Source organism: Amyelois transitella, chromosome 11, assembly GCF_032362555.1.
Source record: "Amyelois transitella isolate CPQ chromosome 11, ilAmyTran1.1, whole genome shotgun sequence".
NCBI lineage: Eukaryota > Metazoa > Arthropoda > Insecta > Lepidoptera > Pyralidae > Amyelois > Amyelois transitella.
Window position 1 is genome coordinate 4983019 of NC_083514.1, and position 14215 is coordinate 4997233.

General features: G+C 35.0%; 2 protein-coding genes across 4 annotated transcripts; one reads left to right on the plus strand and one right to left on the minus strand.

The window, feature by feature from the left end:
- The first annotated feature begins 1816 nt into the window (after positions 1 to 1816).
- LOC106135025 (uncharacterized) lies at positions 1817 to 8568 on the plus strand. 3 transcript variants are annotated; one of them, XM_060946731.1, is made up of 6 exons: positions 1845 to 1945; positions 5328 to 5575; positions 6158 to 6264; positions 6833 to 6949; positions 7513 to 7651; positions 8391 to 8568. In XM_060946731.1, exons 2-6 carry the CDS (start codon positions 5493 to 5495, stop codon positions 8518 to 8520), a joined length of 576 nt encoding a protein of 191 aa, XP_060802714.1. In that variant the 5' UTR covers positions 1845 to 1945; positions 5328 to 5492; the 3' UTR covers positions 8521 to 8568. The 3 variants fall into 3 exon arrangements, with proteins under 3 accessions (XP_060802715.1, XP_060802714.1, XP_060802713.1); XM_060946730.1 differs by having other exon boundaries at positions 1935 to 2015; XM_060946732.1 differs by lacking the exon at positions 5328 to 5575 and having other exon boundaries at positions 1817 to 1898.
- Positions 8569 to 9074: 506 nt separating this feature from the next.
- LOC106135027 (U3 small nucleolar RNA-associated protein 4 homolog) lies at positions 9075 to 14121 on the minus strand. The gene is made up of 11 exons (XM_013335193.2): positions 13942 to 14121; positions 13482 to 13861; positions 13219 to 13400; positions 12907 to 13088; positions 12537 to 12692; positions 11908 to 12244; positions 11393 to 11579; positions 10859 to 11082; positions 10167 to 10337; positions 9452 to 9532; positions 9075 to 9229 (listed from the first exon to the last, which is right to left on the minus strand). Exons 1-11 carry the CDS (start codon positions 14040 to 14042, stop codon positions 9125 to 9127), a joined length of 2106 nt encoding a protein of 701 aa, XP_013190647.2. The 5' UTR covers positions 14043 to 14121; the 3' UTR covers positions 9075 to 9124.
- Positions 14122 to 14215: the final 94 nt, after the last annotated feature.

A 14215-nucleotide genomic window follows, 5' to 3' on the forward strand; every position in this document is an offset into this window, starting at 1 on the left:
TCAATTTGAAATAAAATCTGTCTGGCTATAATAAAAAGTTGATTGTATTTGTACCGCTTGACCTGTGGCTTGATGTCGGATTTAGCATTTCACATTCAAATATAAGAACACAGTCTGATTGACTGACAATAGCCGTGAATGCTTACATTGTTTGCGAAAAAAAATATTTAGCACTTTGATGTTGTTGAGCCTTGATCATATTATGAAAAAAACATAAAAACCTCTAAAATAAATTCAATCGACAGTTATAATTTAGTTTAAAAAAAATGTTAGTCGGGTCAGCAGCAAAAAAGCTTTGAAACCTTTTACTTTGCTTGCAATTTTTCATCAATATATCAATTAACATTAATTTTATAGCGGTAGTGCGACACAGTATGTCCCGGGTTCGAAATCTGACTAGGACTAACTAGACTAGACATAACGAAAAACTATCTTTTTAATAATCTTTTTTCTGATTGGTCTGGGTCTAAGATTTTTATCTTTGCATACATACGAACATAAAAACACGCCTCTTTCCCTGAGGGGTAGGCAGAGAATACCTCTTTCCACTTGCCACGATCTCTGCATACTTCCTTCGCTTCATCCACATTCATAACTCTTTTCATGCAAGTTCGGCGGTCACGTCAGGACGTCCTTAATTTGATCAAGATACGTTCGGATAGGTCTTCCCACTCCGACCTTTCCCTCCACACTCTCCTTGTATATCTGCTTAGTCAACCTGCTTTCATTCATCCTCTCCACATGATCAAACCATCTTAACATACCCTTTTCTATTCCTGTAACTACATCTTCTTTACATCACAACATTCCCTTATCACGCTGTTCCTTATCCGGTCACTCAATTTCACACCCATCATACTCCTTAACGCTCTCATTTCCACTGCATTTATTCTGCTTTCGCGCTTCTTTTGCCATACCCAACTTTCACTCCCATACACTACCCTATGCACAGCCAGTCGAGCCTTTTTGGATAGTTTCTGACTGCTCATAAAGGCATGCATAGGTCCATTCACCATGTTCCCCGCGTTCACTCTGCTTTCAATATCACTATCACATATTTTATCTTTGAATGTATGTAAATAATGTATTGTTTAGTTACTATCTCGTAACACAAGTTTCGAACTACTTCCGAGGCTTACTCAATCTGCATGATTTGTTCCGTGTACTTTGTTATTATTATTCCCATTTATTGCAATTTATAGGCATTTTTTATGAAACAATCGAAGGAAAAAAACAAATGGGTTTAATTACCTAATAGCCTCCGATTGCCAATTATTTATATCTAATACTCATAAATAAAGTGCAAATTCTTTTTATTTATATTGAAAAAAAAACGTGTATTTGAAAATAAACTCCTATTTTTAGCATAGTGTAAATAGCCGTCTAGGTACATAAATTTCCATAATGCAATTCGTCTAGACCAGACAAAGTACGCTCAGGCTGAAGCTGGCGGAGGCAGACACCGTCTAGAGGTGAATCTAGACATAATGCAGTCTACGTGAGGCTCTCCTTTTCCTTAATTATGTAATTATGTCTGGATTTGTCTTGGACATAACATACGCACTCGATCTGTTCAAGTTAATATTTAATTTTTTTTTGCATCCAAGATGATGTACTGAAATTTCATGTGATTGAGGTATTCTCCAAGGTTAACTTATTATAGTAAAATACAAAACAATTAAAATCCCAAAAACGTCAAAACAAAACCATCTAAAGACAATACCTTAAATAGGCCATGGACCATTTGGAAAATTACTTGTTTGTATGTACACGCGTTCTCACAGTAGACTCATACGTCATTACGTCTATTAGGTGACTAGTGTTTGCCTAGTCTAGACTGTAGACGTGAAGTGAGCGATGAATAATATTAGGACAACAAACGTTACGACCGTCTGGAGGTGAGACGAAGGCCTCTAGTTGCCTTTCACGTACGAGTTAATGTTCTGTGAGTTAATGCATCTCGTATTTTTTGTTAGCGCCGAATAAATAAAATTACTTACATAAACGTCTAAAAGGTACGCAATTTACCTACTTGCTGAAAAGATTTAAAAGTTATAAATATTTAAACCAGTTTTATTATATTAATTCCTATACCATTCTTCGTGAGGTTGGTAAGTTTATCATGCATGCATGTCTCTATGTATATTAATAGAGATAAATCACTTATTTTTTAACAACAAACGGTTTCACATACGTTCCTACTTACGAATACAAACGGGTTTTTCATTTCACGTGGCACGTTCATAGAATACGGAATAACATAATACTATCCAATTCAATTTCTATGGACCAATATTTATATTATAATATAAATATTGATTATATATAATTATATATAATCAACTAGCTTTTACCTATAGCTTCGCCGTATTATTTTACCTATAAAATAATACAGGTTTTTCGCAAATTCCAAGAAAACTCTAGATTTTTACGGATTGAAAAGTTCTCTATGTCTTTCTCTAAAGACTCTTAACTATAAATGCATATGATTTAAAGTATGAAGTAAGAGGACTATCATTAATATGTCGCGTACTTAAATAATAAGTTCGCAAAGGCATATAGGCCTGCAGGCAGCTAGAGCGGACATGTCGGTCGAATGTCTAGACTCTAGACAGCCTACACCCCCTCCCCTCTCGCGCCTTTGTCAACACCACGGAAAACATCAGACATCTTTTTGTTAACAGTATGAAATTAATATTTGGTTTTAGGAAAACAACAATCCTAAATAGATTTTTCCTCTGAAATATCTTTACAAACTATATGAAACTCTACCTAAAACTTTAGATCTTAATAATCATTTGTGTTTATACCTATTATGCGACCCAAAAAATCTGACACAATTAATAGTCACTTTAAAAAAATATCTGAAATACCACTGTCTGTATTCTGTATGAAATAATACCTACATGTTCTATCGACATACAGCCGTATCACTATATGGAAATTATGTCTCCCAAACATCCGTCAAGGAAAGCTATTTAGAAAATTTTCGTCTAGTTAAGATTTTATTTAAAAGTTTCTATACCTTTCCCTGAATTGACTTTTACAATTTACGCGGGAAGAAAAAAAGTTGGATATTAAAAGCTATTACGAGTCGCGAACACTGCAGCGTCTGCCCTTCCGTCGCCCTTAACGTAGTGCGTAGGTGTTTAGATTCTAGACTTTGTAGACATATTGGCCCGTGCAGTCTGCGAACCCCCGCTAGAATCAAAAATGCAGTGAGAAAATAAATTATCTTCACTGCGCAATCGAAAAGATTCGTAATTTAGTACTTAGTAAAAACCGCATATTCATTCAATGGAACGACAGATCTTGAGAAATACACAGATAGAAGGACACGAAGTCAACATCTGCTAGGATCGGGTTATTCAAAAACGTGTTATATTATTTCTATCACGTTACAAAGTATCAAAGAAATGAAAATATTTAAAGACAATACAAAACACATAGCTCGTAGCACAGCTACGTACGACCGTTAAGTGTTTTCAGCAAAGTAATTAAAAGTGAATAAGAAAAAAATATTTATATAATACGAGTATCAGTATATTTAATTAACTTTATACCATAACTTAAGTATAACCATGTTTTCCTTTACTATTCACACAAAATTTTAAATATAGTGCTCCAAAAAATCTTTAAATTAAACAAGAAAATTCTAAGGCATTTTGAGTCGTTGAAAAACAGTATTAATTACAAGTCTAGTTGTTATTGTACAGTAGGTACATTTATTGGCAAGTCAGACGCAATAAATTACTTATTCGAGACTTCAGACAAGTTTAACAGCTGTTGTTATTCTGACCTCAATAGAAAGTGTTTTATAATTCGGCCCAATGAAAATAATGCTTCAAAGAGTATTTGAAATTATCTTTGCAATTATTTTGAAAAAGCACTAATCATGCAATTCGATAGTTGTCAATTGTAAGTAGATAAAGAAGCATTAAAATATATGTAATATTTTATTTTTGAGATTTCATTTTCACTAGTTTAAAAACAAATGACCACCTGATATAATAAAAACTTATTTTCTCAGGAAGGTCCATTGAGCTTTGATAATAGGCACATGTATAAAATAGCTGAATGATCTGGTCTAGACAAATGACTTTCAGTGTTCAGTCGCTGGCACCGTCTCGGCTCGTCAATGTTATTGATATATAGGACTTTTCTTAATTAAATCTTAAAATTATAAAATAATAAAAGAGAACCGAATACCATAGTTGCGTGATAATTAATAACTCTGCTAGAAAGATGGAGGTTGTTTTCTAGCTGATGTGACAAGAGTTTTATAGATCAAACCGGAACATACAAATAATTTTCCATATTGTTCTTATTCCTATATTAGAACTATTTTCTCATTATTTTATTTATTTATTTTATATGTTTGGATGACCAACAGACGAACGCCAATTACACTAGTTAAAAATAATAATAATAACATTGAAGCAAATGCGTATATGCATGCATACAGAATAATTAAAGACTTAAAGAAAATAAATATATATACTTAATCACTAAAAAATTTTTCATACAATCAACGTTTAGCCCTTGCTGGATAAGTGTTAAAAATATCAGTGTCTATGATTTTTGCAACAGTGTTTAAAGACTTGCCTACTCGACTACTGATAGGGGAATAACGTCGGCGATATTTAGCTGTGACTGAGGAACTGATATTTATTCCGGTTATACCAGCCTACATACATATAGTCTCGTTTATATCCCTTGCGGGGTAGACAGAAACAACAAACAGTCTTGAAAAGACTGAACGGCCACGTTCCAGATGCCAGATGATAGGCTTTCTGATGAAAAGTGTCCGAGATGAAAAATTGATTTAGATTCTAATAGTGACAGGTTGCTAGGCCATCGCTTTCAAGAGAAATTCTAAGTTTATAAGCCTATCCTTAAGTCGCCTTTTATGACATTCATGCGAAACATACGGAGTGAGTAGAGTCCGGCTCTTTAGAGTAGAGTTCTATTCTAAAGAGCCGGAAACCACACGGTATAAGTAACTGTCTCTAGCATAAATGTCAGCGACGTGAGCGTAAGCTATATCGAAGTAGGTACCTACCATTAATTTTTCTCGCTTTGTACTACGAGCATAAATATCGTATAGTATACAAATATAATAAACAAATTACTCGTTTATACTTGTGTCTGATCATATGCTACTTACTATTATTTAAAGTATCATTATTATTTTAAATAAAAGTATTATCACATATTCAGTTCTATCTTGTTATTTAAAAACGAGTTAATAGACTTTTATTACTAACTAGTATGTAATAAACGTTACTCTTGTCATTTGTACGAAAATAAAGTTATTTTCATTCCAGCATTGTTTTCGTACGGGCACTCCAGGGAGGCGTTTGATCAATTTTCCATTTAGGGCGGCTTAGCAACGTCCCTCCGTACAATGTTACAATTTTCATTATAACACAGACAGTAGAACAATAAAAGTATTTATTTAAAGTACATAACTCGATAACAACAAGTTTGAGATGGAGGCACCAGCGCCGGCCCCTATCGTCGTGGGCGGCCGCCGGGAACCTTCCACCGATCCTGTCAAGGCTCAAGGCATTCTGTACATATTTAATACTATTATCTTTTGTCTGACATTCAAAATAAACATTAGGTTTTACGTTATGGTCAAACTTAAAAGGGTATGTAGGGATCTGAATAACAAATTTATCAACAATAATAACAATATTGATTTTTATCTATCAGCATCAAGTCCGCCGATTGTACGTTACAAATTGTAATTGATACAATAAGATGTATGATGTGATTGTTATAATAATAAATTTAATCAGTGTGTGTGGAGCTGATGACTAGCCGGCTTGTTATATTGACCATATATTTTCATTTACCTTCTGGTCGTACTAACCTTGGCATATTTCAAACAAACATAGTTACGCCATATATTTTAACCCGATATTGAGTTAGGTATCCATTTATATTATATCTTCGCGATGACCCGTAGATATAATATAAATGGACACCTAACCGATATCTCTACGGAGGTTTATAGGAGGAGGTTACATATATATATATATATATATATGTGTGTATACATATATATGTATATGATAATATGAATACCTATATATATATATTAAAGTAATAGGTATTATTAGATGCGTGTTACACAACTTTTATTTTATAGGACTACCATAACTCGTAAAGAATGCGACGCTGCTCGCCAGTGGCACGAGAAATGGGGATTTTATACTCGCATGCGGGAGATACAGGAAGAAGAAGCAGTAAAACTTGGTAAGTATGTATGCTACTATATTCACAGAGTCTATTATATATTAGAATGTTGTGAATCTTCAGGTAAAAGCTTATAAACTTCGGATTCTTCTTATGTAGACGATAAACGCTAGCAACCTGTCACTATTTGAACCTCAATTCCATCATAAAGCCATAAAGAAAGTGTCCATTAAGTCTTTTTAAGACTGTTGGCCCTGTCTACACCACAAGGTATATTGACGTGATTATATTGTATGTTTATGAATCGTCAAAGATACAAAAGTAAGCAAATAGGTACTTTATTGTTCACACAAAAGTGCAATGTAAAGGGGGTAAATAACAGCTCATATTAAAATGTGAAACGAAACGAATTTTACTCGCGATTTTGTATGCTCAAATATAGTTTCTCCGTACCCGTGAGAATTATAGGAAATCTCTTCTTGTTACTCCTCTGTTTATCTAGAATAAAAACGACGACTTATAAATAGCTTCTCTGCGATGTTAGATCTTGCCAAGTTGTTAACAGAAGAAAGTCTGCCAGTCGTCCTTAATAAGTATTATGTTACTGAGTAGGTACATTTTATCGCAGGTCTGTCCTTGGAAGAATACCGAGCCGCTGTAAAGTCGGTAGACTGCCAACCGGAGCCGAGAACTTATCCAGTGGTTGTAGACCCATCTCCAAAACCCTTGCCACCTACATCAGCAGGTACTTTATTTCTGATAAAATATTATAACAATGAAATAAAGATCAGTTAGTTTTGTTGGATGCAGCCAGGCTATTTATGCAAAAGGTCAAATTGCCGTGTGGTTCCCGGCACCAATACAAAAAAGAATAGGATCTCTCCATCTCTTTCCCACGGATGTCGTAAAAGGCGACTAAGGGATAGGCTTACAAACTTGGGATTCTATTTTTAGGCGATGGGCTAGCAACCTGTCACTTTGTATCTAAATTCTATCATTAAGCCAAATAGCCGAACGGCCGATCAGTCTTTTCAAGACTGTTGGCTCTGTCTACCCCACAAAGGATATAGACGTGACCATATGTATGTATGTATGTCAAATCGAAGGACCATGTTTTTCATGCTCACTGACACATTTTATATTGATAGGATAGGAAGTGCTAAAATAATGCATCAAAAGAAGCAAAATATTTGTAAGTTGCGCTAGGGTTACCTGCACCAACAATAGCATTCTTGGTTTGTAAGTATACCTAGGTATCACAAAAGATTCTGCAATGTAATTTATGACAAGGCACTTATATATTTCTAGCCATGGTCGGAAGACGGGCTACATGTCCTTTGGAGCGCTACGGCCGCCTTGTAAAGACCGACCGAGACTTTCCAAGCAGACCGCCTCTTCCGCCCGGTCAAATTTATGATCCTTTCAAGCAAACTTTGGTGTTTTTAGGGTACGTAACTCATACCTCTTTTAGATGTTGTCAAAATCTTACACTTGGTAGCCTGATACATTGCTAACATATAATCATGTCTATATTGCTTGCGGGGTAGACAGAGCCAGCAGTCATCAAAAGACAACTTTCAGCTATATGGCTTACTGATAGAATTGAGATTCAAATAGCGACAGGTTGCTAGGCCATCGCCATAAGTATACGTCATCGTATATAAGCCTATCCTTTAGTCGTCTTTTACGATATCCATGGGAGAGACGCAGTGGTCCTATTCTTTTTTCTATGGGTGCCGGAAAACACGGCATTTCTATTATTATTATTATGTTTTTACAGTTATTGCACCACCTGTACATCCATCTCAGATTGGGCCAAGGTTCGACTGACAGAGAATGCCTTGTGACATTAAATCTACAAATTGTACATTTTAAGTACATAAAGTTTAAACTAAATAAATTTCTATTACTAGCATTACATATGACTTCCCGTTATCCTCATTTCGTGATTTACCGGTTGTCTGGTAGAAATCGCACTAAGTAATAAGCTCATTCAAATTCCAGCATTTCATCCGAAATCCAGCATTAAAGCAAAAATAGTTTAATATTAATTCTTTCTTCCTAGCAATAGTCTGGGTTACATTCTCACCTCTCTGGAGAGACCATGATCCTAGATTGGGTAAGTCAGGTTTTACTAAATGTAGGATCCTCAAACAATAAGTATAGGCAAATATATTTTTTTGCAGGAGCGTGGAGGGTGATCCCATATCTTACAAGCTGCCAGCGGCACGCTGCGAGATACAAGACGATATGTGGGCGACGCCGCGCCGCGTCGACGTGATGCCTCTCTCATATGATTTCTTACAAAAACTATGATTCAAATTATTATTTTCTTGCCATAAATGCAAAAAATTTACCAATTTATTTATCGCTTCAGTTATTTGTCCTGGCTTAGGTTGCTTTCTAGTAACTCTTCCAAGAACTATTGATGTCGAGTCGCCTCGCAGTACATACCTATTACTGCGAGGCGACTTGCGGATTGTCTAGCGGAAAACCTTACCGAGTACCGATACGTATGCTGCTCACACTTATATGTGTTTCTCTGTCATTCTCCTTTTTCTTTTCTTAATTAACATTGTTCCAAAAACTTTGATATAGGATCCGTAAGCAGAAACTCAATTTAACTTTGAATCAATTCCCTTCAAATAAATCAATATAGTGTTTATTTTTAAACTATAATTTAAATCTTTTTTTTTTTGTAGAACTGATTTCAGTTGTTCCTAAGCTGACTTGCTACTTTCTGAAATAATATCAGTGCCCCAAACTCAAACAACTCATTTACCTACTTATAAACTCGAACATAAGTTATCGATTTGGAACGACATACCTAAACTTCGCTCTAAATTAAGTAAATACATAGATAACATTGGTGACTTAACGAAAAGTATTTATTACAGATCAATGTACAAAATTACAAAATCTATTTACGGCTTATAATCGGCGGTAGTTGCGAGACTATATTCTCGGGAAGAATTTCTACGGTAACTGCTTCATCGTCGGCTATCCAGTGGAAATCCGCCAAGTACTGGAAAAAACAATATTGATATTATTCGTTGGAGATAAGAAGAAAAATGTGATTTTGTTTCTGCTTACTCCTCCGGGAAGAGGCGTGATTACGTTATAATGATATGTATTTATATAATTAGGAAAAATATAAGGACTAGAAAGTGGTAAGTACAGTGAATGAAAAGTCGCAAATCATAAGTAGTAGTTACAGCGTAACAGTAATTTTAAAATGAAATTTTACCTTTATTGGAACTACTTTGAATGCCACATTCTTCTTTTCTCCTTTCGATTTCCTTTTCGATTGAGGTTCGCTGTTTTCAACCTGAAAAATAAATTATATAAAATTGGATTTTTTTTTACTACGGGGGATGCCATATGAAATTTTTATTATGTGCAAAAAATCTCTTGATACGATTAAGAACTTAATACCCATACATTGAATGACACAACCTGAAAAAATATTTTCTTCAAATTAAAATATGAGTGCGAATAAACCTTAATGGTGACAAAATGGAGTCTAAGGTAATAATAGTATTATCAGTTTAAGTTACAGCGATGTCCTTGGGCAGAAGTTTAAATTTTGTGTGGTGTGAAAATGTTCGAGCGGTTGAGCCTAACAGAACGCAATATTTGAAACCGCGAAGAATTTTAAGTTTAATGTCCTTGTAATAAAGTCGTTATTTTTTTGAGTTTTCATTCGGTTGGAATAAACTAATGGCGAGGCAACTTATAAACGTAGTAGTACATACATACATATAATCACATCTATATCCGTTGCGGGGTAGACAGAGCCAACAGTCTTAAATATAATTTCAGGCAACATTCAGCTGTTTAGCTTTGGCCAGCCCTTACAATAAGAATCCCAAGTTTATAAGCGTTTTACGACATCCACGGGAAAGAGATGGAATGGTTCTATGTTCTATATATACGCTCAGGCGCTCCCAGCCGACACTCACCGGCCCCCTCTCCAGCACCCACAGCGAGGTCTCGTCCCGGAACACGAGCGCGGCGCGGCGCGGGTGTGCGCTCACTGCCGTCACGGCCGAGCTGCGCGAGTACCACTCCGGGGGTAAGGCTGTGTTCAGCCATTCCGTGAATTTTTTATTCACCAATTCATATTCTACCACCTGTAATCAACCAATAATAAATCTAAATATGTTATTTAAAAAATGAGACTGTGGTGTGTATGGTGAGCACATGGTATTTCCGAAATTTCCATGGAAGCCAAAATTAACGGGATTTTTAATTTTACGCAGACCATAACCTAGTACGTATACTCAAGATGTATGCTGTTCGGTCTGAGCCTTAATGATCGCCAACCTCTACGAAGACGAAAACAGAAGATAATTAACAATTCCTTCTTTAACGTTAGTATCGACATGTTTCTTCCTTCAAATTTATTTTGATACTTAAAAGTGAACGACTCGTCTCTCGTACAATGCTGTCGATAGCTGCGTTAACAGTTTTCTGTTATTTAAGAGAAAAGTGCTACTAGTGTGTTGCCCCTTCTTCTACTTCTTAAATTTATGTATGAACAAGTTATGCAATCGTCGTTAGGTACTATTTTGTGCCACAGAGTTACTTATAATACTGTTTCCGTTTGTAACAATGAACAGCTAAATTAAACAGAAAACAAAAACAATATTACCTTTTGATCTACATAAGCCACTATGAGGCTATCTCTATCACTGTCGATGGTAAGCGCCGACGGCAGGCATTTGTACGTCGGCAGGGTGACGTAATGCTCGAACTTGTGCTCGCCTTTCGTGAATACCACTATGGAGCCCATTGTATCTGCTAACACCAAATATATTGTGCCAGCTGCCGTCTTCTTGGATATATAAAGATGTATGATAGAGGAAGATTTTAAATCTGAAAAGGAAATATAACTCAATTTAAGCAATGTATGTTTTGGTATTTGCTTGAATAGGTTTTACGCTTTGATTTCTTTGACCAGATAATTAAGTGTTAATTTCAATAGGTACATACTACACTACAGCGCAAATTTTTATTTTGAAATTTTATGCTCTTTACCATGTTTACTCCTTACCTAAAGGTAAAATTGAAAATGTTGAGAGTGTGATTATTAATTCTGTTTCAAATATATATTTCTGTCATTTACACATAGAGAGAGTGGTCAAAAATCCTGAAAATAATTATAATTCAAGGAAAGGGCACTTACGTTTTTGTATATTGATAGTCTGTACGACGGTGGCGCCAGCTAGTGAATCCACTTGTAAAATGTACAATGTACCTGCATTGTGCACAGCCATAGTGAAGGAGTCTTCTGTGAACGCTATGTGGTCGCAAGTCGGTGGGAGGCCGTTTAATATCATTTTAGATAAAGACGTGTTTGTTTGTTCTTCATCCTGTGACAAAACAAATGTATAAATTTTAGTTCAAAAATATATGAATAATTTACATGCTTAACATTTCATAAAGGTAGTCTTATTTCTCATTTAAAGCTAGTGAAAATAACTACATATGCAAAATATTGCAATGTTCAGAGAAAGCCATATCAGGATATAGAGTGGGTAAGCGCAATCGTTTCTGTTTTCTGCAGTGTTGTCCACACAACTTTATATCCATAGCCCCACAGCTATAATCAACATTATTTACAGCATCTTACTACATGATCATTATATTAAATAAACATCTTATTCTTAACTTCGACAAATACAAAATAATTTAACTTACAGTTTCTAGTTTAAGCATTCTGATGTCACTATCTGTGGCATATACAATGTATTCGCCAGTTGGGGAGAACTCACAGCACCTTATCTGCTTTTGTCCTTTTGTTTTAATTGACACAAGCTTCAGAGGATTATCCACCAACTTCAAACTCCTTGTTTCTTTGCTAATGGCCATGCTCGCTTTGTTCAAGATGTCAATTCTGGAGTCTTCTTCTGTCTTAGAATTATTGTTGTCCTTACTTTCTACAATTTCTTGTTTATTTATATTATCAAACAGAACTTTACCATTTTGATTAGTAGCAAACATCCCCAGTTTCCATACTTCTAAATGTTTGTTGTATCTGAAATTTTTTTTTAGTTTCAATGTGGTATATATTTGACAACTTTCGGCTAAATAAGTAAATAGGCCAAATCCAGACATCCATTTCATATATTAATTCGCACAGATATTGATCATCGGAACATGACACATATACATAGTACCAAGTACCTTAATACATGTTATTTTGGGAAATATTTAATTAAGTGTACCTCTAGAATACATAAGAAATTTACATGGCAAACATATCTCTAAATACAGTGCTGTGTATTTGTTGGTCAGTCAGTCTCTTTTTTATATTTTAGATTATTCACCTCAGTAAAAGAAGTTTCTTTTTAGCACAAACAGATGATCTTGGCGCTGGTATCATGTGTGGTATCCTCATCACCCATTTAGGAGGGTAACTGGACAGTGTTAAATACCCATCCACTCCCACTGATATTAATTTATTATCTTTGTATTCCAAAGCTCTGTAAAAGATACAAACACATATAAAGTATTAATATTGTCATGAAACATTTTGAAAAAGGCTTGTTCTAGAATAACTCAATTTCTTCATATGAATACTGCATATTAGAACAAAAAGATCAATCAACCTAGTGTATAAAGAACCTGAAAAAGTGTGTTAAGTTTGTCTTACTCAAATAATCTAAAGGCTTAATATCCCAAAAGTAAATTTCTTACCGCACATCATGCTCGTGAATATGCCTCTGGAAATGTTTGACCCACTGTGGTCCTGTCTGTTTGTTATCGACCTTTATGAAGCTTGTTATAACTGGGTCCACCCCACTAAAATACAGACTTTTCTCATCATCTGATATGGCTATGGACAGAATATCAGCTTTGTGAGTTGAATATGATTCTATCTGAAACAGGAAAAAATAATAATTGAGGGTAATTTACTCATTAATGACATACAGTTTTTTAATATGTATATATAGCCTCCAAGTAATACTATAAATTTATCAACTGTTGCTTCTAATAAAAATATTTTACCTGCTCTCCAAGATTCCCATCCCAAAATGTAAGTCGACCATGGCTATCTCCAGACACAAGAATATTATCAGCTAAAATTGCAAGACACCACACTATAGTCTCTTTGCCTCTCCGGCTGACATTCATACGGCTGATAGCATACCCAGTGTTTACATTCCAAACTCTAATGGTATTGATGGATCCTAATGGGGAATTAAAACATAAATATTAAAATCATGTGACAGTCAAAATGATATTTCACCAAAATAAACAGTATATAATACCTGTAGCCAGAATGTTTCCCGCACTATTAAATTTACAACACATTATTCTACCTTCTTGTTTATCAAACAATTTTTGGTAAACAATGTCATCATTTTCCACATTATACAAATTCACATAGCCTTGCTCAGTACCTACAGCTACTGTGGTGTTGTCAGAATTCACATCTAGACACCATGCAGCATATCCAGTAAGAAAAACTGTAGTTTTCACACATGACCTATCTAAGTCCCATTCAACTAAAGCACCTCCAAGACCAGTGGATAATAATCTATTGTTTACCCACCCCAAAGCTTCAACCGATCCGTTTTCAACACCAGGTATAAATTTTATCAAATAAGGAGCATGTGCTAAGTCCCATATTTCAATTGATGCATCCCCTCTGCAAATAAAAATGTGTATTAGTTATGTAGTATTAATTTCATAAAACAAAACATGAATACAACCCCACACTATACTAACCTCGCGATAGCAATTTGTTTCTTTATCGTGTTATAAGACACACAATTTATCAATTCAGGTTTTGGGTTATAGTAACGTACTCTATGAACTTTGCTAGCCATTTTGTAAATGTTAACAATTCAAAAATATACTGATCGGTTTATTCACCGCGACTCAGGGTGCGCCATTGAGGAGACAAGACAAGACTACCCAAATCAAATTATCAAAACCACATGTTCAAAATGTCAGACTGCCTGACGCTGTCAGTTTAGTTAGTCAATTACGGGTTGTTTTT

Coding starts and splice junctions, on each gene's coding strand:
- LOC106135025 (XM_060946731.1), top strand. CDS start 5,493: ATGGAGGCACCAGCGCCGGCCCCTATCGTCGTGGGCGGCCGCCGGGAA. Junction 5,576..6,157: donor GTCAAGGCTCAAGGCATTCT/GTACATATTTAA, acceptor TTTATTTTATAG/GACTACCATAACTCGTAAAG. Junction 7,652..8,390: donor CAAACTTTGGTGTTTTTAGG/GTACGTAACTCA, acceptor ATTTTTTTGCAG/GAGCGTGGAGGGTGATCCCA.
- LOC106135027 (XM_013335193.2), bottom strand. CDS start 14,042: ATGGCTAGCAAAGTTCATAGAGTACGTTACTATAACCCAAAACCTGAA. Junction 13,862..13,941: donor AAACAAATTGCTATCGCGAG/GTTAGTATAGTG, acceptor TTTTATTTGCAG/AGGGGATGCATCAATTGAAA. Junction 13,089..13,218: donor ATGGGAATCTTGGAGAGCAG/GTAAAATATTTT, acceptor TTCCTGTTTCAG/ATAGAATCATATTCAACTCA.